This window comes from Psittacula echo, assembly GCF_963264785.1.
Source record: "Psittacula echo genome assembly, chromosome: 5".
Lineage (NCBI taxonomy): Eukaryota > Metazoa > Chordata > Aves > Psittaciformes > Psittacidae > Psittacula > Psittacula echo.
Window position 1 is genome coordinate 8,301,199 of NC_137739.1, and position 25,948 is coordinate 8,327,146.

General features: G+C 41.7%; 3 protein-coding genes across 12 annotated transcripts in view; all 3 read right to left on the reverse strand.

Moving 5' to 3' along the window:
• The window catches only part of DAGLB (diacylglycerol lipase beta), a 30,075-nt gene extending 18,864 nt beyond the window's left edge, over positions 1 to 11,211 (reverse strand). For 7 of the 10 annotated variants that reach the window (XR_013956761.1, XR_013956762.1, XR_013956763.1 and 4 more), the window contains exons 1-14: positions 10,952 to 11,208; positions 10,201 to 10,352; positions 7,979 to 8,153; positions 7,077 to 7,338; positions 5,825 to 5,950; positions 4,726 to 4,853; positions 3,678 to 3,804; positions 3,219 to 3,302; positions 2,733 to 2,810; positions 2,257 to 2,337; positions 2,034 to 2,161; positions 1,498 to 1,566; positions 1,327 to 1,399; positions 86 to 339 (exon numbers count right to left, since the gene is read on the reverse strand). Coding sequence is in view for 2 of the 10 variants with exons in the window: in XM_080617096.1 (XP_080473222.1) it covers positions 86 to 339; positions 1,327 to 1,399; positions 1,498 to 1,566; positions 2,034 to 2,161; positions 2,257 to 2,337; positions 2,733 to 2,810; positions 3,219 to 3,302; positions 3,678 to 3,804; positions 4,726 to 4,853; positions 5,825 to 5,950; positions 7,077 to 7,338; positions 7,979 to 8,153; positions 10,201 to 10,352; positions 10,952 to 11,046 (1,832 nt within the window). In the remaining 8 variants the exon portion in view is untranslated. Of the gene's footprint in view, positions 1 to 85; positions 430 to 1,326; positions 1,400 to 1,497; positions 1,567 to 2,033; positions 2,162 to 2,256; positions 2,338 to 2,732; positions 2,811 to 3,218; positions 3,303 to 3,677; positions 3,805 to 4,725; positions 4,854 to 5,824; positions 5,951 to 7,076; positions 7,339 to 7,978; positions 8,154 to 10,200; positions 10,353 to 10,717; positions 10,898 to 10,951 lie in introns of those variants that run through there. The other 3 variants (XR_013956767.1, XR_013956768.1, XM_080617095.1) reach the window with 3 other exon arrangements.
• Positions 11,212 to 11,237: 26 nt separating this feature from the next.
• Positions 11,238 to 25,565, reverse strand: KDELR2 (KDEL endoplasmic reticulum protein retention receptor 2). Its single transcript, XM_080617097.1, has 5 exons — positions 25,387 to 25,565; positions 18,524 to 18,624; positions 15,425 to 15,583; positions 14,109 to 14,361; positions 11,238 to 13,328 (listed from the first exon to the last, which is right to left on the reverse strand). Exons 1-5 carry the CDS (start codon positions 25,475 to 25,477, stop codon positions 13,294 to 13,296), a joined length of 639 nt encoding a protein of 212 aa, XP_080473223.1. The 5' UTR covers positions 25,478 to 25,565; the 3' UTR covers positions 11,238 to 13,293.
• Positions 25,532 to 25,948, reverse strand: part of OTOA (otoancorin) — a gene marked incomplete at both ends in the record, with an annotated part of 47,420 nt that continues 47,003 nt past the window's right edge. The window contains one exon of the mRNA XM_080618130.1: positions 25,532 to 25,790. Coding sequence (XP_080474256.1) covers positions 25,532 to 25,790 — 259 coding nt within the window. The remainder of the gene's footprint in view (positions 25,791 to 25,948) is intronic.

Below are 25,948 nucleotides of genomic sequence, written 5' to 3' on the forward strand. Positions count from 1 at the left end.
GCTGGAAACATGCACTTTGAATGTGAGAAGCAGCTGTAAGTAGATTTTAGGCAAACAGGACAGTGGCATTTGTTACTCTACTTACCTCCTAGAGCTGGATTCTTCTACAATATGGATAATCTTGCCAGGAAGATACAGACGAGGATACTGTGGTGGTGAATTGAGGTGCGGTTCATCCTCAAGGGTATTGTATGAAGGTGACCGATGAACCATTAAGCTCTCCTCAGCTAGAAGTGGCTGGGTGAGGGCATCTTGGTTTCTACCATCCAGCTCAGTTGGAAAGTTATCTGGGTCTCCTCCAAAGACTTCATACCAACACCCATGCAGCAAGATCTGGTACTGAATTCAGACAGAAACAGTCAAATTGAGGCTTGGCAACTCTTCAACTAACTTACTCCGGTTGGGCGCTTGCACACGCATCACCTGAAACTAGTCAGAAGATTAAAAATGACTGCATGCACATGCTCCCCTAACTTCCTGATTGATAAAACCTTCTTACTGGATTTTCCCCACAGTAACATCTATTTCAGCAATAGCTAACCCAAGCCACTAGTAACACGACCAAAAACGTGACATTCTTCACCAGTCGAATTACTGAGTGTGGATTCAGCTCTGCAGATGTAGGTTTTCTTGTACCTATAACTTCTAACTGTCCATTATCTTATTCTGTATTTACAACAACATCCAGGTCCTTTACATGACTCCTCATCCTGGGATTACATGGACATCCCCTGGGTACAGCAGGTTTAGCTTTAGATGTTCAGAAGTGGCAGTTTAGAATCTTTAAGCCGCTCCTTTATATCTCCACTATCACCTGCCTCACACCACAATGATTCAGCACCTTCTTCTGTTTCTTACTAACAGCGAAGAGGTAAGCAATTAACACTGTGACAGAGAAATATTTGCTTTCCAAATGAATTCTGAAAGTAAAATTTAGGTAAACCCACTACTGATACTAAATGGTTATTAGAGTAAATAATCTTACTTATTTTGAATCATTTTAGCTGGTTTGTTTTTTTCTCCCCATTTTCATTTTGTTGGGTTTCCTTATCAGCATAACTAGCAAACAGGTGATTTTGGGCCTTGGAAGTTGTGCACAGATATCTTCCAGGTCCTGTTGAATCTTAATTTCCGACAAGACAGCTTTATAGTATAAGAAACTAAAACAAATGTCACTGAATTAAGAAAACCACTTCTGTTCCAAAACACAATTGTAACTCTCATCATTAAGATCAAAAATATACACACCAATTGTCACTTCATTAATGGTGGGGCTGAACCGAAGTAGCAATTCCCCTGACTTCAACCAGAACTACATTTAGTTACCTTGGGTCTGTTGCAGTTTGCCACAATTCTCACTATTCTCCTCTTTAAATCCTCCATGTTGGGCATACTTAACCTGTTTAAACACAAAGAGAACAAGATAAAGCCAAGCCTGCCATCCTCTGCAATCTAACACATGCCTGAAAGAGCAATTTAGAAGTATTTCCATCTCACCTTGCCACAAGGTCCTTTCCAACAATGACTGAAACAATGAAGCGCTTTGTGTAATCTGCAAGTGATTTGCTTTAACAAAAAAGAGACACATTTTAGATACACTAAAGATATGCACACTTTAGTTTTATGATGATAAAAACAACTGTGAAGCAACAGCAGCAGCATTTGCAGCCAGTTCTTCAATAACCTTTCAGATCTACCTGCTACAGATGACAGAGTAACTTCAGTGCTGATTATAATGGGATGTGTAGATGTTACAGGCCAAGGTAGATGAGTCAGGTGATCATTTTATTTCCCAAACTTTTAATTTAAACTCTAGTTATACTACCTGATAGTACACAAAATTCACTAGATACATTTCATTCTGTAATATTCCCCCAAGAACTCAACTGTAACTCAGGATGGACCAAATCTAGTTCTAGTGGAGAATATATAAACAAACTCTGAACACAGAGAGTTATCATCTAACGTGTTTGTCAACTACCTTGAACATTTTTATATCTGAGACACAGAACCAAGTCATGAAAGTCTCTTACCTTAACAGTCCTCCTGGGGGAGAAAAGGCATAACACCTTAACGTTGGGAAAGAGTTCCTGAGCATGATTGCCAGTATAGAAGCTGTTCCACCACCCAAACTGTGACCAACTATCACAAGTTTATATTCCTACAGACAGAGAGAGAAGACTGAAGCATAAACAGACACAGAAAAAGCTATGTGTAATTTTTCTGTCAAACAAAATTATTTAGAAGATAACTTACCGGAGCAATTGTGAAAGCCTGGTTTAAAATTCCATCATTTATTAGCTTTTGATAGATGTAGTTTGCAGCTTGAGTTATTCCCTACAAGACAGCATTCAAAGTTAGAAGGATATATCTAATCTGAAGTGTGAGACATACATACTTCAAATACAACACCACCACAAAGCAACTTCCCTTTTGCAAAGCTGATCTTCTCTTTCTCATGCTCCTGACAAAGGTCTAATTACAACCAAATGATCTTATATGTAACGGCTAAAAAGTTTTTAGAATATTTAATAAGGACATGGAGTCTGACAAGAGGATTACAAATTCTCCCTTGCAGTTCCACAGGCAGTATGTGATGCCACAATCAAGTCACTGAAATAATTTTGCAACGCAGCTCACAAGATTATTCCTGTGTTTAACTAAAGGATCCCAGGTGCTCACAGATTCCTCACTGCTGAGATGATCTATCCATAGCCACAGACTGCACACACCTTATGCACAAAGCCATTCTCTAGAACATCCTCCAGTGTCAAGTCTTCACAATCTGCTGACAGATCAGTGAGAATGTCCTGTGAACAAGACAGCTTTTGTCAGACCTCACTGCAGGGCTTCGTGGCTCATGCTCTGCTTGCCAGCACTGTCACAGAGACATCAACAGAACACAGTCCACCATAAAGCACTACCCAAGCAAAGACAGCCATCATGGTCCTGATTTCAGCAACTATTTCCAAGCTGCAAACACAAGCATTACAAATGCACCTCTGCTTACAGAGGAATTACCACCCCCCACCCTTCACACTCTCTTCCAGTGGCACATGAATATTACCCATCCAAGGACAGGAGAGCTTACAACTTAAGCCTGGAAGACTCACACCTGTGAGTTGTTCTTAAATGTGCCAGTGTAAGACAATTTCCTCTCATTACTGGGAGTTCACCCATTTCTATAAAGCTGATTATTTTTATCAAATGGATGATACCTCAAAAGACAAGGTTCCTCTCACTGCAACCACAATAGCTTCTTTTTTGTGATCCAAAGCAACAAAAAATGGAATCTCATAGATCTGGAGATGAAAAAATGTAATCATTAAAAACGCCAAGTTTTTCTAAGAGTAAGCATTTGTTCTCACCTTCTGAAAGCTCTCTTTCTGAGTTCTCCATTATGCTATGGAAAGAAGCTGAATTACTTTCTTATCCAGTTACCGTAAGTGCCTTTTTTGCAATACTGACAGAGATTTATGTCAATGATTTTGTGGCTGTTCCTTTAGATTAGAAAAACAAACAAACCCAAAACCAGAACCAAAAGTTTCAGGGCCTGTTTTCATTTGGCTTTGATTCTCACACCTTAAAAATGCTAAAGGCAAACTAGAAACTTCACCCATTGCTTTCCCTGAATTAATCACTAGTGTTTTTGCTGAATGCCTGTCCAGACTGTTTACCTTGTTATGAAAACTGATATGAATGAAGTCTCTGTACTGCAGTCCTGTTATTCTTAGGATGGATCCAAAGTGAAAGTTATGACGATCACTGCCACTTATATCAGAATCTGTTGTTCTATTTCTGCAACTAACAAACACACAGAAGAGAAAAACTTTCATGCTCCAGTTTTTTATGCATCCTTTCAAGGAATCAAACTTAGTTACTTTTGCAGAAGGATTTCTGCCAGGAATCAAAAGCTCTTTTTGGTTTGGTTTTGCAATAGTATCATTAACCTGATACAAGATGTTACCTCTGACCACCAGCCTGGTTTTGCCTGAGCAGCATGCCGCACATTTTCAGTTCAAGGACTGGTAAACACACCATTGCTACAAGACTATCAGCAGAGCAAACAATGCAATAAGCAAAGAATTCTTAAGACTACAGGCCAATGACAGAAAATACAAGCAAGCAAAAAGGAAATTCAAAACAAGTTCTGTACATCAGGCTTATCTCTTGTATCCATCTTACTATGTGGTGATTTTTTTTCCAAGTCATTTATATTTCAGTATGTTGTATTTCTATTTCACATTACTAATTAAGAGAATCATGGTTATAGTCACATTTGTCAGTGGTCACTTAAATATACAGTAATCCTACACAGCATTACACATACTTCAATATGTGTATAAAATGGAGGCTGGAGGGACAGGCAACTTCTGCTAATGCCTTCAAGACAGGAAGAACTGTTGATACACTTTTATTTCTATACATACATATGTATACATACACATACGCGTCCAAAAGGCAGCTCTAAAAAGCTGCATTTTAAAACCTGTCTGGTTTAATTCTCATTAAAAAAATAAGCTAACCTGTTTCTGAGGGTAGAAAGATGCTGGAATTTTGTTTCTATGGAATTTGTGAAAGATAACTCTACCAGTCAAGCTCATGTACTCCCAAGAGCAATATAATTTCATGCCACAAAAATACTGCTATTGAAACTATTTTATTTCTGCTAATGCTAGCTAAATAAAAGGAAGCTATGTGTTTTAAGCTCTTGATCAAACCTACCAGTCACCATTGAGCTTACAGAGTGCAGTAAATGGGTTGGTGTATATGTAGTAGGGCCAGCCATAAGCAGCTGCAGCAAACAGCATATAGTGAGCAGCATTCTCCAGTTCAACATCCAAATCATCTGTCTGAAAGAACACAGGGAAAGAAAAGGAAGCAGAGAGAGGAAGAAAGGTGTGTTAGGCAGCCCCAGAATAAAACCTGAACACAGACTAATGGAAATGAAGCCCCAGTGAAATACTATACAAAAGGAAAACCTCGAGGTCTAAGAGGAACTAAAAATAGCCACTCATATTCCAGGAAAAGGTCTGTGTTTGTTTACATGACTATAGAGCTCAGGAATCTTGAAATGCTCACATTAAATCTGTTTCTTCCAGTACTTACACATTGATAAGCTCAATACTGAAAACAACATTCACTCCAAGTATGTTACTTAAGGATGTCAAAAGAACAACTACAGAGTCTGTAGCAGATCTCTTTGCCAAAGACATTTACAGCATGATCCCATCATACTGGCTGGATTCAAAGGGAAGTTGACAGTAATGCATTGCTTGAAGTAAAATTATATACTTCTATGAAACACAGGCCAAAAGAAGGTAAAATAATTTACAAAGGCATTCTACTATAGAAGACTAGCAAAAATCAATCAGCAAACTGTAACCCATCATCTGCAGGCATTTTAAAGATGCTACTTTTGTTTCTTACTTTGTCTTGTTATTTGCAGCAGGCATAATTAAAACAGACCATAATACTAAAAGACTAACTTTTCAGTTCTATGCAAACAGTACTAAATATGAAATTTTCTCTGTTCCCTTTCTCTCCTGGCTCTTCAACAATGATCAAATGTCCTAAATGGTTCTTTTTTGCTCTTAATTCCCCATTAGTTATGCAAAAGCAGACATATTTTGATTGCATACTCATCAAGATGTTTTCACTGCATTTATTAATAATTTAAATTGTGAATTTTTATAGTAGTGTTTAATTTTGTTAAAAAAACCCCCAAAAACCATAAAAACCCTTCCACCAAGAACTGCATTTCAATTTGATCTGGCACCACCTCCTAGAGTAATTACCAGAGGCTGCAAAAACCCTATCTCACCACAAGAGATGATGGAGAATGACACAAGACTTCTTCAGGCTCTTTTGGGCAACTTTCCATTTTATCCTGCTCTTGGTGGAGCAGAGTCAAACCAGCTGCTATGTCACTTGGCACCAGATCAGTGTCCTGTACAAAGAAAGGAAAGAGCGCTTAAAACCATCCCACACCTCAACATGGCAAAACCACCTCACAGGAAAATGCACATGGAATTGTATTTCTTCAGTTTATAAATCAGTACAATTCACTCAGAGGCAATGTGCACTGAAAACACAAGTCACAGCAGCATCCAGTCTCTCACCCCTTCTGTACATACTGGATATTTTCTTCTGTAAGACTGATGACAATTCTACCCTTGATTTTCGTCACTTAACAAAATACTAAATAAAAGGTATTTTTTTCAGCTGAGGACATGCTCAGCCATATAGCAAGTGTTACTGATCACTGTTCTACATCACTGTGTAGAACTGAACACACTGCATGAAAAGTCCTCTCCACTGAGAACAACTGAGAGGGATTTTACACAGAAGGCTGAAGCGTTTGTATCGAACTACCTGGGGCAGACATCTCGCCACAGTACTCACACCCTTTACCCTATAAGCCACTGAGTAGGCTGTTGCTATAATCCACATGCCCAAGTACTGCTTAATAAACAAGAACTACTAGTCTTGAAATCATGGACAGATTTCAAAGTCAACACTGAACTATGACTGCCCAAGCAGTAAGTGACACAAATCATCAAGATGATGCAGACTCCAATTTGGCAGATGCTGTTGCCAAAAAGCAGCTTCCTGCATGTGCACGCTGTAGTCTGGCACGTGCTCAGAGTAGCTTAGAATGGGAAGACTGCCAAAACATACTGTGGGACTCATTCTTTAACAGTCAAAAAGTAGTCAGATTATTTGTTGTAAATATGACTCCTTACTCATCATCAATAGGAAAAACGCCTGGATCTTCACAGATTGAGGAAAATAAACTCACCCTTGTTCTCCTGACTAGATAGATACCTAAGAAGAAAGAATACTCTTTTCCCACAGCCCTTCATGCTTGTGAAGTGAGAGAAACCTTTGTTAAAGGGAGGGAAAAATCGATGTTGTACACATTGTATGAAAATCACTTTTAATTTTGAAACTGACGTATTCAAAACCTGATTTGAAGGCACAGGGACCTCTGGCTGACCAAAGGCACATGTGTGCTGCAAGATCTGCAAATTCAGTTAGTCAAAAGAGAACATAAATAAAGCTTTCCATCTTACTGAAAAGTAGGTGCGGAAGAGCTCAGCGATACTTGTAAAAGCCACTCGATGGTCATCATCTTGCACAATGCAGCAGCACAGTAACCTGATTCTTTTTTCCCAGACCCTGGTGGCAGTGTTCTTCACATTGTACAGCAACTGCCCTGATTGACTGCTCTCCAGGTTCCGACTGACAGTATTGGTGAGGTAAAATGTCTTTTTCCCCCCAAGCGGATCAAAGACAATTACAACTCCAATGATTGTAAAGATGATGATAACCCAGCTGCAAAACAGAAGGAAGTGGGATAAAAAGGCTGTGAAACCAGATAAAGACAAGAAAACACAACTGTAAATGCTGACAGACAGAAAACTAATTTGGGTATGAAATATTGTATGAACACCATCTGCTACTGTCTTAAGGGTGCATGCTTTGTTATCAGGTTTTCAATCCACCAGGCACATGAACAAGGCTGTCAGTTTATTTCACACAGGGCACCAAACTCTAAACCACAGCCCTGTGCTTTGGAAACAGCAACCCAGAGGTGTGAAGGCTCCATTTTTCACTACCAGTGAAGTGATCTAGCTACTACCCTCTTCACATTTATCCAGTTTTCTACATTCTCATCTATCCCTCTTACTCTTTCTGATCTTCAACTCCTTTCCTTTATTCTAGCCCATGCTCTCAAGGCAAGTAGCTAAAGCTTGTTTAGGGAAGGGTACCAACTCATTCTAGCTGTCCAGATTTAAAAATTCTTCTCCTTTTATAATGCAAACTCTTCTATGAGAAACCACAATAATTTACAAGATATCAAAGTCTCCCACTGCTGGAAATGCCTTCAATAAACATGTACAAAACCCACATCAGCAGTATTTTCCATTTCATATACACTATCAAGCTTGGATCTGGGGGAAGGAACCTTTACCTTGCAATAACTGTCCCCATGATGACATTTATCACAGTCTTCTCACACTGCACACTGCTGTCTGACACCCATACAGCTCCTACAACAGCCCAGATGAATTCAGGAAAATAGAGAAGCAGGCGAGTATAAAGTAGCTTGGGAAGTGATTTTCTTGGGCCTGGATTAGAAATTGTTCCTGAAATCACAGGGAGAATTTAAAACAAAAACTGTTTATGACCACATCTTAAGTACACAAAATCCTACCTGAATATCCGAGCTTTCCAGAAAGTAAGAAATTTAACTGAAAATACAAAGTATTTTCATAGTCAATGCAAAGTTATTACTGAAGCTGAGAAAAGAAAAACAATGGGTTTATCTATGTGGTTCTTTCAATTTCCTCTACTAACGCCTAAAAATTACTCTCTAGGCAGAACCAGTTCTGCAGCAAATGTGAGGCAGCAGCGCTGTGCCCAGCATACACCAAAGTGGCACGCTTGGAGTGTTCCTTTTGACTTCTGGCGTCTGCTTTTATTATTATTCTATTTAGCTTTCAGTTGCCTGAGTGTTTCATTTTCAGATGCTGTTTTGCTGGGCCACAATATACTTCTGCCAGGTCACTAAATAATAAATTAATTTACATTTTTATTTAGCAGAATGAAAGTAGGACCATTACCAGCAGAAATACTTCTTAGACTATTTTCTGTATTGGCAGCTTACTAATAACCTCTTCCTTTTAGTACTCTTAGGCAATGAGAAAAGGAGTCATTTTTGGCCAGCTCAGCTCCTTAAACCAGTTTGTTGATCACAGGGTAATGAGATGGTGGGTATGTGTGCTCATGTGTAGGCAGGATAATTTGTAAAGGCTTAAACCAGAGCAGAACAAAAGCGACCAATTGTAAAGCTGTGGTTCACATCCAGTGACAAAGCTGTTTAAAAATCCCTTGATTCAGTCGTAACTTATTCCCATTCCCAGATTGTTGCCCATACTGCAGCAGCATGGTTGCTTACAGAGACACAATCAGACAGAACTGCGATTCCTGCAAACAACTTCTTTCCTTTCCCAGCACCACAACCCAGTATATGAGTTCTCCAGTCAGGTTCACCACTTCCATCACTAATGCCCACATCAGTGCAGTGCAAGGGGCCATGCAAGAACCACTGCTTCCAAACCCCCACATTATAACCAGGGCAAGACATCTCACCATTAATTTTCTTGGAAATTCAGCCTCAGAATTCTTCCATGTCTTAGTTCTAATGGCTTTGTAGCTGTATTTATATACCAAACGAGGCTCTTTTCTCACTGCTATTTACAGTTACTTCTCCCGCCTCCTCAACTTTGATATAAATATAAGTACCATAGCTTGGCTAATCCGCCCTTCCCTCTTCTGGAAACTATAGGAAAACCAGTGGTTAGATTCAAGGCCAGGATTATCATCCACATCTCTGCTCTGCCACAGCTTCTCTTCATGCTTCTTCCCACTTAAATAATATAAATACTTTTATTTACAGTGTGTTGTGAGAACCAATATATTAGAAATTGTGGGGTCCTGTCTGTTACTGAATTAATCTCACATTACTTTGATAATGAGCTGCCTTACCAGGAAAAAAAGCTCCCTACCATTTTTTAGCTCAAAATGAACCATTTCTACAAATGACTAAAGTTGCACTGCAGTCCTTACTCTTCACTTACTTGAAGTGAATGTTTAGCCATTTACTTCAAGCTGTAAGTCATGTTCTATTTAACAGTACTTACCCAGTTACTTGTACTGTGGCATTTACACAGAATTACTTTCCTATGTGTGTTTTCCCACAGGCTTCACTGCAGCTACTGATCTTTAACAAGTCATGACAATATCTGCCTATGCAAGGCAAAGCTAACATGACATTTTGGATGAGAAAATTATTTTGGATAATTTCCCCTGAATTCCTGTTGGAGAGGCTGAACAGTGTTCCGTCTGAGGTCATGTATTAATGGTGAATGCAAAGGAAGGTTTCAAGGTGCTTTGATGACAGTGGACGTATCACCATTAGCTGCACTAACCTGTTGTGTCCACTTATGTTAGATTCCTGACTAACAGAGGCAAAACTATTACAGCAAATACATTAATACTGACAGTTTCTCAAGTTTGACTACCATTAAAGCACTTGAATTTTATTTCATTTTTCATGTCACCCCAGATTAAAAAAGCATATATGTTACAATCCTACTAGATTAATATAAACTATTATTATTAACTATTTACCTTGCATACTGACGTATACAAGAGCAGATAACGCACATATTATAGCGGCCAGGAGAATGAGGAGGACAAGCAAGTAGCTGTGCAGCAATCCTCCCCCGGGACAGTTAAATCGCCCCTTGTGAACCGCATAAAGAGCAAGAATTCCAATCCACCTACAGGAAAGGGAGATAACAGTTATAGTTGGAACCGTACACACTGCACAGCGATCACCTGATAAAGTCTTCATCTTGATGACATCATCCCACAAAGATTAACAGAAAGGGAGTTGTTATATTAGGAATCTGTCGGGATGAAAGGCCTAAAGGGATGCTCAGCAGTAATTACAACTGAGCAGAAGTCGCTGCAGACCGAGAAACAGTCTCTCTGTGGTGCGCTACTCACTGCCGCAGGTCCCAGAGAACCTGGGCTGATCTCAACAAAGGAATGGCCGTATTAACTCTGGCAGGACGAAACCACGTTCACACCAGTCACGGGTTAAACACAACCCAGCAGTTACGGTTCCCCGCACAGCACATACGCGGTAACGCCGCGCTGGGCCGTTACGTCAGCCCAGGGGCTCTACCCCCAGCCGCCGCGTCCTCCGCGCCGACCCACGCCGCAGGTGACAGAGACAACGCTGCAGCTGAGGGCCCAGCGCCGCCACCACTGGGCCTCAGGCGGAGGAACCTGCAGCGGAGAAGCGGCCCCCAAGCGGCCACCGAGGCTGTCCCGGCCCCGCGGGCGGAGATAGCGGCCGCGCGCGCCGCCTTACCACAGCAGCCTGACGAAGAGCTCGAAGGCCCCCGGGAGGACGAAGTCGTCGCTGCCGATAGCCCAGCGCCTGCCGAACACCACCAGCCCCGGCATCCCGCCAACGCGTCAGGGGCACCCGAACACCTGCACCGGCCCTCCCGCAGGCCACACCGCCCCCTCGGGGCAAGCGCGACTTCACGAGTGACGTCATGACGCACCGCGCAGCGCGTCACGTTGACCGCCGGACGTATCCCACCTCAAACTCGATTGGGCCAGGCCGCGCACGCGCTCTGGGCGGACCCTCATTTCCCGCCGCCAGCCCCGCCAGCGGCGCATGTGCAGAGCGCCCGGAGGGCGCGGCCGAGTGCGGCGCTGCGCAGGCAGGCGATGGAAGGGGCGGGAGCAGGAGCGTTCGGCGGTGAGGGATTAACCCCGTGCCGAGCTCCAACACGCAGGCTGCACCTTCACCACCGCGGGGCCCAAGCACCACAGCCCCTGCAGGGGGGAGGTCAGGGAGTGGGGCGGCCTTAGAGGCCCTGCTGCCTTCTCCTTTAAACTTCCTCCGCACAGTGGTGAGCACAGCGCAGCTGAATTAAAGCACAAAGACAACAGTGTGCAAGAAAATAACCTACCGCGATTCTGAAGGGTTCTCTCACACTAACAGGCACTTATCTCGTATAGCCCTCTGGCTACAGCTCAGATCAGGCTCTTGTATTTCATCACAGGGACAGACCTTGGTTTCAAGCAACTCCAAACAGCAACAACGCTGGTATCCATCTCCAAGCTACAAGGAGCTGCAGCACCTTGGCGCACACAGTCTACAAATAAAAACCACTATTCAAATGTGGGGTTAGGATAACCATCACTAATTATGGGGATAGTGATGGTAAACAAGTTACAGAAGATAAATGATTTATTGAAAATAAAAACATTCACAAAAAATATCCACTTCACCTGCACAAGGCTGGAGAACAGTGACCATTGCTTCATCCCATGACAATGCCCCTCACGGCCTTAAAGAATTCATATTTCAATACAGCAAACACTGACATTAAGCAGCTCATCCTTGCTGCAACTTCTCGTCTCAGTCCCATATAAAACTTTAATTCACAAATATATGCATAAAAAAAAAAAAAAAAAAAGACTCCAAAACATTTTCACCATTTCATAAAGTGTTTATTGAGGATGGTAACACAGGATAAATCATGCAACAGCTCAGTAAAAAAAGGGAATCATTTAAAGGATAAAGAATGGAAACTGGTGCTGCTGATTTTGAGAAGTTTATAAAAAAAATTATTAATTGTCCAAAAGTGACATCAAAAACCATGTGAAGCTGAACATGGAAGTTGTTTATAAAGCATTCATTAAAAAGAAAATGTAGATACTGTTTAAAATGATCACCTACAGATTACTGTAATCAGCAACTTACACGTCTCCTGTTTGTATAGCTGTAATGGTGTGGCTGGGCTGCGCGTCTCAGATATTTAACCTTCTGTTCCTGAATAAAGAGCACAGTCACACACATTTGCCACTGAGCAACACAACCCCATCTTCATGACCTGTGCTGCGAAGTGCATTCATTATTGGGATTGCCTTCCCAAAGATCATGGCAAAACAGGAACGGGTCCATCCTTCTGGTATCCAGAGATTTCCTTACTGCCCTCTTGCCATCAGCCTGTTTCAGGAGGGGAACAACTAGAAAATGGGACTGCTCCCCTTCTGGCACCAACATTTATCTTAAATAAGGAACCCCATGTCAGCAGATGGCACAAAGACTGGGCACCAGCACATCACATCAACATCGGTGGTTTCAGATTTAGAGTTGACATATATTCACCTTTTGGAAAAAAATAAATATAGTGGAATGAAAACTGAATCAAAGGGAAAGAACAAATGACTACCATCCATCAAGGATGCACACACCTGTGCAATGGAGACAAAAAAAAAAGAATAAACCCCCAGTCATTTCAAAGAAATACTTGAAAATTAAAAAAAAAAAGAAAAAAAAAAAGAAGAAAAAAAAGTTTGCACTTGTTCCTGGTCATAAACAATCTCACAAAAAAATCTCACTTTTGGAACTATTCCAATTGAAACCATACACTGAATTTATTAATACAGTATAAGTTTCTTTATGTAAAAAATCTTTATACATAGTAATAAAAAAGATAAAGGCAAGATGCATCAAACAGAAATCTGCTGGTTGTTTTTCCTCCGTTCTTACAGAGCCGCTGATGACTACCTGCACTAGAAAGAGCTGTGTTTCTGACTTTCTGTCTCAAGCATCTTCGCCTTTGCTTGTGATAAGGATTGTTCTGTCCAAGCATCCAAAAGGACAGATGCTGGTGATGTTTTTTTTGGCACTTACGCTGGCAAACTGAGCTTCTTTCCCTTGAGTACTGTAATGAAAAGTAGGAAAGGAAAGAGTTAGCAAACCAAAGATGTGATCTAGGAGAAGGACACAATGTTAAAACTTCAAAGGGACCAAAACCTGTCACACAGACTCACTTCATTACAAATTGGGTACACTGCAGACAGTCCTCCCAAGCTTACCTCTCCCTCTTCAATACATACTGGCAAAATATTTCAATCCTGCTCTCTTGTGGCACCCTGAACTGTCACTTTTCATCCCCAGAGCACATGCTAGCCTATGACCCTGGTTTCTTAAGAGTTACAACTGAAGTAACACAGCCCCATACAGTTTTGCAGTTATATGATGGAAGTTGGAACGCGAGTAAGGGCAGGATAATTAACACATCCAGCAGAAATGACTGCTTCTACACTTAAACAAAACATTCAAGCCCTTTAGAGCTCTTTAACGTATTTAAAACCCCAAGCAAGGATTCTATAAGCATGGAAATCTGCACAAAACAGTAAACGTCCCCTGGAGAAGGATGAGGATAATGCTTATTGATGGAAGACAACAGCAACATGTATTTGGCCATACTTAAACTTGTCAATTAAGTTCATCAGAACATTTGTACATTTATATTCTACCCATATTCACATATGGCCCTCAGAAATGCCCTACGCTAGCAGAAAGTGTACTTATCAAGGAGATTTCAGCAGTAATTTGCACACAGAATTACCATCCTAGTAATGTTGATACATCAGATCTCTACAAACATGTTAACTGCTACATTCCACAACCTGAAGCTAGAAGTTATTGCACTACTTACCTTTTGTAACATACAAATAGAAGAAGTCACAGTAAAGAACGGTCTGGACCACACCAGCAACAACAGCTATGAGGTCAAAAAATCCCTCAAAATAGTAGCGCCAAATCCAGTTGACTAAGTACAAGGCACGGTACAGACCCAAGAAGAAAAGATAGTGAGTAGTGATGGTCTCTGCTTCCCCAGTTTTGCTGATCATAAAAAGTTGAGGGAGAATAGCAACCGATTCAAGATAGATGGAGAAGGTCCACAGTATCTGAAAAGAAAACAAAAAAAAAATCACAGGTATATTCAACTGTCTCACTGATAACAGAAGCACAGAAGATATTTGACTTGGCTTGACTCTTCACTCTCTAACAATATTACAAACAGGTACAGTATTTTGGCAAACTATCCTTCCTGGTACAGGAAAAACTAAGTGAAAGCTTCATAATCAACCTTGGGATGGTACTAGGGAACAACTCTCCTGGCAGACAACACTCTCCATACCAGCTGTCTATTAAGCTGGCAGGTATGGTTTTACTCAGGAGGAAACTTATGTGCATCCATCAGTTCAGGATTCACAGTACCATCAAATACAGCTTACAGAGCTGGTGCTGTGAAATGCCACAGTGAAGATAATGACGTTCCCCTCCCCACCATGTTCTTCTAACTTTTTTAATCTATTGGTTTAAAGAACAAGTTAATACAGAACAAAATTTAAAATAATGTCTCCAAGTGTTGCAATTAGAATTCTTTTACTTCCCAATAAAATCATTTAACTCTAATATATATAAAAATGCAGCTCAGCCCACTTAAAAGAAGCATCTGAAGTTATTCTCTATTCTGTGGGGAAAATTACCTTTTTGAACTCTATGGCATTACATTTTTAATGTAATTTTTCTGACAGGAAAACACATAGCTGCATTTCAAATACAACACAATTCTAACACTCCAGACTATTTCAATTCTACAAATTTTAAGTGTAATAATTCCTTTTGTTTTCACCAGATGGCACCAACTATCCATAAACTGCAGCCTTGGGCGTTTCTTTACCAAACAAAAGAAGGATACTTTTGTATTAATATAACCATCAGTGCACTGGGAAAAAGACAGTTCTCTGCTTAATGAAATGATCAATGTTGGTAATAATGCCAGTCACCTGAAGTGCCTTAAAACTTCACAGAAACCCACGCTGTAAAGATGCATTAAGGTAACAGGAGTAGCCTGAACCTACTTCATGTAGACATCTTTTAAGCATTCCTCAATCAGCCTAAAAATGTTAATGTTCTAAATTCTTCAGAGAAAACTGTATAACCTCCCACCCACAATCAACTTACCTCCAGAGGAGAGAAGTCATGATTGACAAGAAATGAGAGTCCACCAACAGGAACTATCAGAAACTCCACTCTGAATGTGTCATGATTTCCATCATAGGTGGCCTTAAATTTCATGTAGATCAGATACACAGTGGCGTACGAGCAAGCAATGTAGATAAGCTAAAGAGGAAGGAAAGAAAAAACAAAACAATCCAGAGAGGTTCTAGGATTAGATCAGATAAAGATATTCCCAGGCACTAAGAGGACTAAACACTGTCTTCTTTGGTTTGTTGTACTGCTTGTTTACATGCTTTTGCAGTTCCAGGCTACGTGGTGGTATTTAACTTTTCTCAGCAGAGTAATAATTCAAAACCAACGATTCCGGGTTCTACTGATGTTGTTGCTTTAAAATCATCAACTTGCCTCTGGCTGAAGTGACTGTCCAAAGCTTCTTTAAAGACCATTTCCTGAGTAGACAGAACTAAGGAACTGACTGGAGAAGGAATATCCCTCCTTCTACTGCAGGAGAAGCACTGCCCAAACCTTTATGTTAAAAATATGCATGTGCATACATGCAATAATGATAAAAGAGGTCTTTTGACTCCTTTCTTTTGACTCCCATTCAAAAAGCTTGGGAGTGCTGTGGCTCCTGTGTGGCAATTAAAAACCCATTTAATAAGCCCCATTTAGATTCAGGCATTTAATGTATCACAAATTAGCTGATTTGATCTAGACCTTTAAACATCTCTAAAATCTGAAGAGGGGCAAGTAGACACTGTTCTCCACCAAACAGCAGGCCACAAAACCTGCAAAACTAACAGACTGCTAGAAGCATCAAACCAGAATTCGGTTTCCATTTCAGCTGTTGTCTGATGTTATCATTTTTAACTGTTATGGTACAGCAGACTTCATAGTTATTCCCCGTGGAATAGGCAAATAGCCTTATTTTACAGATGAGAAAACACGATCAGAGAAAATACATGACTTTCTGAAGGTCAAACTGTCATCATCACGACAGAGCTGACATCGTCCTGGAGACAATATAGTACAGTAGACTAGACAAACAGTTTAGTTCCTGCCTCTGTTTCATCACAAAGATCAAATATTCCAAACCATTCATCGCATTAAATATAGGTTCTTTACAAGTGAAAAATAAAAGATTAAAACCTCCTCAGTTTGTAGATGTTACTGATCACATAAAGCACTGCTCACAGATATAAAATGCTACACTAAGAAGCTCAGAATCCAATGACTCTTTCCTATGCTAGCACCCTGGCTGACTGGAGATAAAGGACCATAGAACAGGAAATCAGATAGAGGGAACCCCCTCTACAGGTGTAAACTAATGATAATTGATATGGGCAGAGATGACACTAATAAAGCTTGAATGAACCCCAACTTTTTACTGAAGAGTTCTTCACAAGAATTACAGCATGGTTTGGGACTCTCAGAAAGTTTTCATTTGTAAAGATACTATAACAAAAGAATGGTAGAAAAAGGAGTAGAGAGTGCACCAGCAAAAATGTATCCACTCAGATACAGGTACCTTGAAAAAGAAACTGTAACATATGGACTACTACAAATCACAAAACTTAATCTGCAGGCCATTAAAAAGGTCAGTCAGTGCCAACCAGGGTATTTCTATATATATTCCTGGAACACATCACAGCCAGACAAATATAGCAAGTTGGCACCTGTAGTTCAATATTTCTCTAAAAGACCTGAATAAAATCCTACAGAAATTAACAAATTTTCTTGCTGCAAATTACAGCATTTTCCTCAAATTAGAAAAGTACATTAGGTGTTCTCTGGGTAAACTTATTTGTGTAGTAGTTCCTGTTCTCTACAACTGTGTAATGTTATATACTCTTAAACATATGCAGATAGAACAAGAAGCTGCATTGGAACACTCAAGCAGCTTTGTTTTGACACTACAATAATGGGCTAAAAACTAACGGTCTCTCTAAACAGAGATCTTTGAAACTGTAATAGAGGCTTCCATTTTGCCAGTTAATGCTGGATTTGAACAGAGGACCACTCGTTCATTACAGGAAAAACTCAGTTTAGCATGAAGTTGAGTACCACAAGTATAAGTTCCGATATTCATTCCTTTTCCGGATAGGAGTGCTGCAGAAAAAGGACACGGTCATGACCCTAAATCACAATCAGTAAATAAACTGCAAAAACTCCAGGCTGTTCCTCTGGTGCACCCAACACATTTTCAATATTCTCAGATTCCTGGGAAAATATGTTTGTGTTTTAAGACTAATTAATCCACAGTTCTTCATCTAGACTGTTAATATTAAAACTTAAGCATACACGTTTAACTTGTTAGATGACAACAGCATGTTTAAGATCTAAAATTTTATTACACAGCATTACTCCCCTAATTCTTCAGTACATTTTGCATTATTGAGTATCTAGTCTTTGCTCTTTGCAAAGTATGCTATGCTCTGAACTAAACTTGAGGAACATCAGGAAAATCCAAGAATAAGGGAACCAGATTAAAGAGGTGTCTGCTCTGGTGCCACAAATGCACCATTCTGTACTGGTGCCACAAACACACTGCACCCTCCCAGTCAACGGCTTTACTTTCTTGTACTCAGCATCAGAAATTGCAGGAATAAATAAAACCAACTTTAGGCTCACTCACATTCAGTGGGCAAGTGAACAGGGTATAATCTGATGGCAGCTACATTCCTAAAAGTGTGCTCCTGACAACTTTTAATCAGCCTCTGACCAGACACTAGCTGCAATTCTGGCAATGCATTTGGAATACCAATTTACCTTGTAGTGGATAAAAAGAGATTTACTTAATCTCTAACATCTCAATTGAGTAATACAATTTATTTGAACCCTTTTTCCAAAAGTTTTTACGTTCAATAACAGAAATGGCATTTGTTCAAGATGTCACAGTCCCCATACAAACAGTTTTTTAAAATTGCATGTACTGTAGAGAAAAAGTAGGGGTTTTACTCTGCCCCATTCTTTATCCCAAGCCCATCTAGAACTTATTCTGTAATAACTATAAAGTGGGCCATTTAAAGAGTCTGTTATTCATGAAATTATGCAGTCTGCATGCAACATTACTAGCTTTTCTAGCTCTTCAGTATACTCTACCTTCATAGATGTGTTATACAATGAAATGAATGAAGTGAAGAGGTCCAGATAACGGGTAGTGAAGACCAGTGCAAACAGAAGCTGGCTTTTCCCAGAAATACCTAAAGTGATAAAGGAAATAATTAATTATTCAAAAAGTAATGATGTGCTTCAAAACCCTTAATGCCCAGGATGAGAAAGGCTATATCCTTTATTTCTAAGCACATTGATTACAAAATTAGGATAAAATCCAGGCTTCCAAGAAGGAGAAATGGAACTGTTCTTATCTCTCCATAGTGTGAATATAAGTTACCTTGTACTGAAAGAGGTGCTAAAACTACACAAGATTTAGAATTTACAGCAGATAGCTTGCAGGTAATATTTCTGGAGATTACACTACCTGTTCTGCATTATCACTGGGCACAATGCAGCAAGGCTGCATTAGCTTGCAATTCTCACAGAGTGCTATCACGTCTCAGTACATTCGCTAGATACTGAATAGCTGGAAATGTACAAGAGCAACACATACTACAGATGCAGTGATAATCAGAAAGTATGCTAGCACCAATTACTTGATTTTAAAGAAATAAACCTATTTTAATACATAAGGCAATTCAATTCAGAAACTTAACTGACCACACAGTGGGGAAAAAAATACTATCAGTCAAACCCAGATATTACTACGTACTATTACAAAACGAAAAACAAGTAATGAGCTGAAGTGACAGACATCTACATTGCATCTCCAAAGCAACTTTCAATTTTAGGCAAAGGCCCACATGTCAAAACATCTGTTTGTACTTAACTTCAGCCATTACAGCAGTTAGAAGCATGAAAGCTTTGCACAATCAGTCACTAAAAGCAGCTGAAAACAGAGGTGAAGCATCGCCCCATAACACATCGCTCCATAACACTGATGTGGTCGTGCCTCACAGCAGGGAGACAAACAACCTAGCCTGTATCTCTATCTTGTTATTCCAATTATTCTTGGTTTCAGTCATCCAGGGTGAAAATATTTGAATCTGTTCAGCTAGGCATGCAGATATTGTTCAAAAAACAAGAGGGGGAAATATCCTGTGAGAGAGGGTTCTGATGCAAGGCTGAAAATCCTTGTCCCTTTATACGAGTATTTCTGAGATTGGCTTTTATTAACAGTGCCATAAAGCAATTAGCAAAAAGGCTCTCTGCTATGGTTACTGAACTCCTTTTTCACCCCAGCTTAAGAAACACTGAATAAGCTGCCCAGAGGAAGGGACTTCATCTTTATACATAAAGCACACGAATGGCTGAAGCAGTAACAATTAAAAAGAGGTTTTGTTTGCAATTTCCATATGTGAACTGTCTGCATGGTGAGCCTAATGTACTACCTCCAGAACCACGCAACTGCCCGTAAGCAACTGAAGTACAGGGAACAACAAATGCCTCAGAACCTATAGTTATAGACTAAAATTGTCAAACAGAAGTTGTAAGTATTAAATAAAACCAACAACAGACACAAACAAACCACTTCCCAATGTTTAGAAAAAATAAAAATTAAAAACCAAAGACATTTCTGGAACCAGAACTACCAGCAAAGACAGCTGAAGCAGCACTCTCCACTGCATCCCAGCTGCACTTGCTGACGTTACAGCTCCTGACAGTGCCCTGCTCTCACGCCAATAAAACCTCTCAGCAAGTAACCAACGCTGTCCTAAGGCCAAGACCTACAGGACAAAGAAATCCGTCGGACAGATTACAGTACAGCATCACACATAAGTGTATAGTTAAGTTACATGTTAAATTATATATGTTATGTATAAAAATTATATAGTTAAAATAGATGTTATATACTTTAGCATGCTATATTCTTTTAGTAAATAACTGAACAGGAAAAAAAAGTAAGATACATTAATTCTTGATTATGGCTATAAATCTGGATCTGGATGTACTCTCACATAAATAAATACACACAGCATACCAGACAAATTCCTCTAAGCCACTGCCAGCCTTGCCTCCCCACCAACCCAAAAGTTGTGGATTTTATTATGGTTTTCAGTATTTTCACTGAACTTTCAAATGATCCTGAAACACATCCTCAAGCCAAGTTTCAACTAATTTTCAAGTTAAGAAGGCTAGACGAGGAGAGGTTCAAAGTTTAAACCAAAGACCAATGGAGAGACAGGCAAACTGGGAGAAAGTAAGATCTATACCACTAACAAAAACAGGGGGAGGGAACAGGTAAACACTCTGTTTTATGAATTTATGAAACTTTAGGAATTACATTAGCATATGCGCCACAGTGCTGACTTTGGCTCATGGCTAGCAACTGCATTATACAGAGACTACACTGCTGTTATTCTCATCCTTCTCCCTTTCCTTTTAGTCCCACAAACATAGTCCTTGAGCTAAACAAACACATTTTTATTTCGTCTTCTCAAGCTCTGGGCTCAAATGCTGAAAAGCCAAACCTCTCAGTTCTCACACATGGAAAAAAGTCCTTCAACCTCTGCACCCTGGCTTGGCTATAAGCAACAGCCTGAAACTTGAATTCAAAAGCTCAGCTGGTTTCCCCAGCCAAGGAGGACAGCAGAGCTGAAATTTTGCTACTTTCTCATCAACTTCATTTTGCTATTGTGAGTTAGGGAAAGAGCAACAGGCAGCAGCAGAGGCATTCAGTCAGCCTGGCGCACAGCCAGTACTGTGCACACTACTTACCAACTATGAACTGCATACCACAGTATGTGCATATCGCAACCATAAAATCCAGAAACAAAAGTTTTCCTAAGGAAAGCCAGTCCATACTTTTGTCATGGAAACTTCACAGACTTTTGGATTATTTAACTTAAAAAAAAAAAAAAGTAGCTTTGTTCAATATGAAGTCCATATCAGCCACAGAACCACAACTTCTTTGGTTCTAATAAAATACTAACATTGAGAATCCTGTAATTTCAATTAAAAAACCCCACAAATATCTGTGTTTTCTAAACACAAATTTGTCAATTAGAAAGGCAAAATTCTCCTTCAAAGAGAAAGAAGATTCCAAACCTACCTATAGCAGCATTTTTTGAGAAAATACAGACAAACTGGCAGCAGCCTATTCAAGGTCCTATATAAAGTCTTCAACATAGCATATGATCTGGCCTACCACAAACAAAACTATGAGACAGCTACACTACTAAGCAAAAGCATTACATATGTACTATATATGCTACTGTTTGAGTATTCAGCACCTGATTTGACAGCCTTGCAACTTGCAGGTCACCTTTAACACTTGCTTTAACATTTGACAACTGACACTGAGAAAAGCAGATCAATTTTCAGGCAGTAATTCACACTGCAAACAATCTAATTTGACTTGGAATGAATTAGAAAATACAGCCTGAACATGACGATGTGTGAAAGCACAAGATTCTTCAAGTCTCATGAATTTCCTAATTAGGACATGAAGTCAATAATGGAGTTACCTGCTACATTCTCCACGGCTCCTAGTAATTACTTCTGAGCTGTTATTTGGAGTGGCAAACATTTTTCCAAATTCTAAATTTGGAAACATAAATAACCAGTCATGCAAAAAATTGTTTCCCTGCCAGCTCTGAAATCACGACTTGATTTGCTTTCCCCTTGTTCTCTTTTTAACATATCGACTAAATTAGGGAAAAAAATTGTTAAGTTTGTCAAGCACTGAAAACACAGACTGCTTCATATTGCAGATTTTTCTGGCCTCCCCTATCTTCCTCGCTTAGAGGAGTCACTTCTTAGGGAAGAAAATGGGGGCTGGTGTCTTCAGAAAACAGCAGGTTGCAGCAGAGGTACACAGGCTGTCTCCCTCTCATTTCCAGCTGCTTTTACAGGCCTCTGAGCTCCTCTTGGAACAAAGGCCTCAGACACAGATGCAACCAGAAGAGAGGAGTCAGCACCATGTGGTTTGCCAGCTCTTCATGGATCACAGCCTGCAGTTTAGCAATCAGTCAGAAGCCTTTATTTATGCTCTAAGCTTCCACTGCCTCAGAAGCACACACTTAAAGTAGCAGCTGGTTTGTCCATGTTTCCTTAGTCCCCAGTGACCATGAGGTATAAGTTTATTTAATTTATAAACTGTTCCAATATACATGCAATGTAAAGGGATCACAGAAAGCCCTCTAATAGGAGGCATTTAGCAGCTGCTCAACATTAACTGGTAACTATTTAGGGTTTATTGTTGCATAAAACCGTATTTTATGCAAATATACATTTACAAAATTTTTATTGGTAGAAACCACAACTGACAAAAACCACTACAAGGAAGACGACAGAGCCCTAAAAATAAAATTCCATTCTCCTTTGAGGCGCTCTTCTTCTAGACAAACTTGTTAGGCCTCTTAGAAGTAACATGGATCTGGATTTAGTCCTAAAGACTCCGGTAGACACCAAAAAACCAATTCCAGACAAACACACCCCTGCCTCTTTTTTCTCCCAGGAAAACGAATGAATGAGACGTTTCCTACTGAAGGAGCCCATGCACGTAAGTTTGTATACATGGGTTCTGGCTAATTTGGCAAAAGGAGGAGTTCAGGTGGCTATGTAATAGAGGCCCATTTACTTTCATGTGTTGGAGAAAGCAGTCCGAAGAAAATGACTGGTCTGAATCTACTTTCTTATTAATAAATCCCTAGTAATAGAGACCCTCAATCACAGTTGACTTAAGGAAAACATCAGATCACTTTTAAAACAGAAAGATGGGACTATGTTACACTGTATGATACTGTGTAAATAAGCCACTGTCCAAAGGTCACTTAATCTCATGGCCACCTAAGAATCTCTTAGCTAAAATCCTATTTGAAATTCACCCTTTAATTAGAATTTCTCATTTCCCTTCTTTAGGCAGCAAGAGATACTTAGTTTTTAGATCACTAACTCTGTTGATTGTAATTTTGACTATATATCTCAAGTAAAGTGGAGGACAAAATTCCACAGAAGAGTTGAGGAAGGCCAGGTCCACTCCTGCCAGATCCAGGCAGAAACTCCACCAGAACTTGAGCCTGCAAAGTTCATTAAGAAGGAGCTCTTGCACTCCATAACCTCAGAAACAACAGTTCTGCACTACTGCAAAGCTAGAGCTCTTTTGCAAGGTTAACAAGAATTTTTACTTTGTATTTAAAGCCAGAGCTATTCATTTACTAATTTTTCTTTTGCACTATCAAGTGATTAACAGAAAGAGATTTGACATGAAAACATACAGGGCCTGTTCTTCCTCTTACCTGTAGTACAAACCTCTTTCACTTCCCCATTCTCAGTTCTCTCAGGTTGCAGCTTATACTAATTCTTCACGGTTTTAAGACTTTACAGGTACATCTGTTCAGCAGTGTTAACTCGGTATCTGAACAGCATTTCACATCAATACATGGCAAACTGATTTCAAGAATAATCACTCTTACTAATGAAGGAGATGCTCATTTCTTCAAAGCCAAGCTCAGTCACACCCCAGTCCACTGCAAAACCAGCATTTTCAGGATCGATGGCCTTATCCACGTATCACACAGAGCACCGAAATACCCATTTTTAATTACAACAACTCCTAGTTTTCTGATAGAAACCACCTATGCTGCAGTCAGAATTGCCTGCAATTCCCTCCAACCACCACACCGTACGTACACTAGAAGCGAAAACCACATCACACGGACTTGGAGCAAGCAGGTACAGAACCCAGCAGGAAGAACAAGCGTTCCTCACCCGGGCGTGCTGACGGAGGAGCCGCGGGAGGGGAGCTTCCCCCCGGCAACCGGCCCGGAGGGCGGCCGGGACCCAGCTCCCTCCCCGCCACACCTCTGCCGCTGCTGCCACGTCAGACCAGGCCGGGATCTCGACTGGGAGCCTGCTCCCTCCAGCCTGGAGCCTCTCTCCTACAGCTTCCCGCTGCAGCCGGTGATACGAGCCAGGAAACACTCCAGAAGCCTTAAACAACCGCATGAATCTCAGTTTAACTCTCACCACAGCGACAGCGGGAAACAAAAGGGAAGAAGAGAGCGCGTTAGTCAGCAGCGAACGCAAACTAGTGCACGGAGGGAAGCGGAAAGGGCGAGGAAAACTTCAGGATCTGTAAACTGCAAGTCAGCTACTCCCAACGCTGCACCAAAACCAGCCTTCACGCACCGAAGTGGCGCTTAGAACTGCCGAGCAAGCAGGTAGACGGAAGGCTGTGCACTGTCAGAAAAGGCGAGAAAATAAGCTCCGTCTCCCTTCGCTATAGCTGCCGGCGCGGGGAGAGGAGGCAGCCAGGGAGGCAGGCAGGCTGCCCGCCCCGCGGGGGATGCATTCCTCTTCCCTCCCCCCCAACCTGCTTCCCCATTCATTCGCTCGCCGCCGGGCAGTTACATAAGGAAGAAGCGACCCTCCCGGGCACAGCCGAGATGGTGGTGCCCAGGGTTTAAAGTACAAATAACAGCAACCGCTAAAACTATAACGGCATCGCAGCCCCCTCCAGTGCACCCCCACGCCGGAGGGCGGAATGCGGCTCTCTCTCCCTCCCCCCCCGACGGCCGACCCGCTTTCTTCATCCGTGGCTCGAAGGGGGCCGGGTTAGGAGGGAGGTCGGTCAGGACGACGGCTGAAGCCCCCTCTGCCCTGCCCGGAGCTAATTCTACCCTCCCGCCCTGGGAACCGTCAAGTGGGAAACGCTCCCCCCTCGCCCTCCTCTCCCCGTTTTACCACAGCCGCTTGCCAAGCAAGTAGGACAGGCGGGACCCAGCCCCCCGCCGACCCGCAGCCCTTTCGGAGCCGTCCCTAAAGGGCGGCAGAGGCAATCGAAGCACACACACACACACCCGCCTCGGAGAGGCGGGGGGGATCGCACCCAGTCCCCAGCGAGGCTCCCTTCAGGCACCGCGGCCCGGAGCTGCCCGGCCCGCCCCGCGGCCTGCCGCACGCACCCGCGCAGGAGCGGCTCTTCCATATCTTGAGCAGCAGGATGATGATGGCCGCCAGGTGGGACAGGTCCCCGGTGAGGCGGAAGATGTTCATGGCGGCGGCAGAGGCGGCAGCGCAGCCCGGAGCCGGGGAGTGAAGATGGCGTGCTCAGCGGGCACCGAGCGACGTGGCCCGGGGACGTGGCCAGACAGCCGCCGCGCCCGGTGCACCCTGGGAAACGGGAGGGGCGGCTCCGGCGGCGGAGGGGCGGGGTCGTTCCCCACCGCGGTGCGGAGTGGTAGGGCTGGAGGCGGGCACTGTACCGCCCGACCGGGACACCAACGACCAGGGAGGGGGTGGCTTCCCGCAGACCCCTTCCCGGCGCTGCGAGGTAGCGACCCGGCTCCCTGTCGGGCTCGAGTCCCTGCTGCAGGTCATAGAATCATAGAGTCAGCTAGGTTGGAAAAGACCTTTAGGATCATCAAGTCCAACTGTTCCCTAGCACTGCCAAGTCCACTCCTAAACCATGTCACTAAGGGCCTTATCTACACGATTTGTGAACTCTTCCAGGGACAGTTATTCCAT

Coding starts and splice junctions, on each gene's coding strand:
- KDELR2 (XM_080617097.1), bottom strand. CDS start 25,477: ATGAACATCTTCCGCCTCACCGGGGACCTGTCCCACCTGGCGGCCATC. Junction 18,625..25,386: donor GAAGAGCCGCTCCTGCGCGG/GTGCGTGCGGCA, acceptor TTATCACTTTAG/GTATTTCTGGGAAAAGCCAG. Junction 13,329..14,108: donor CTATTTGTATGTTACAAAAG/GTAAGTAGTGCA, acceptor TTTTCATTACAG/TACTCAAGGGAAAGAAGCTC.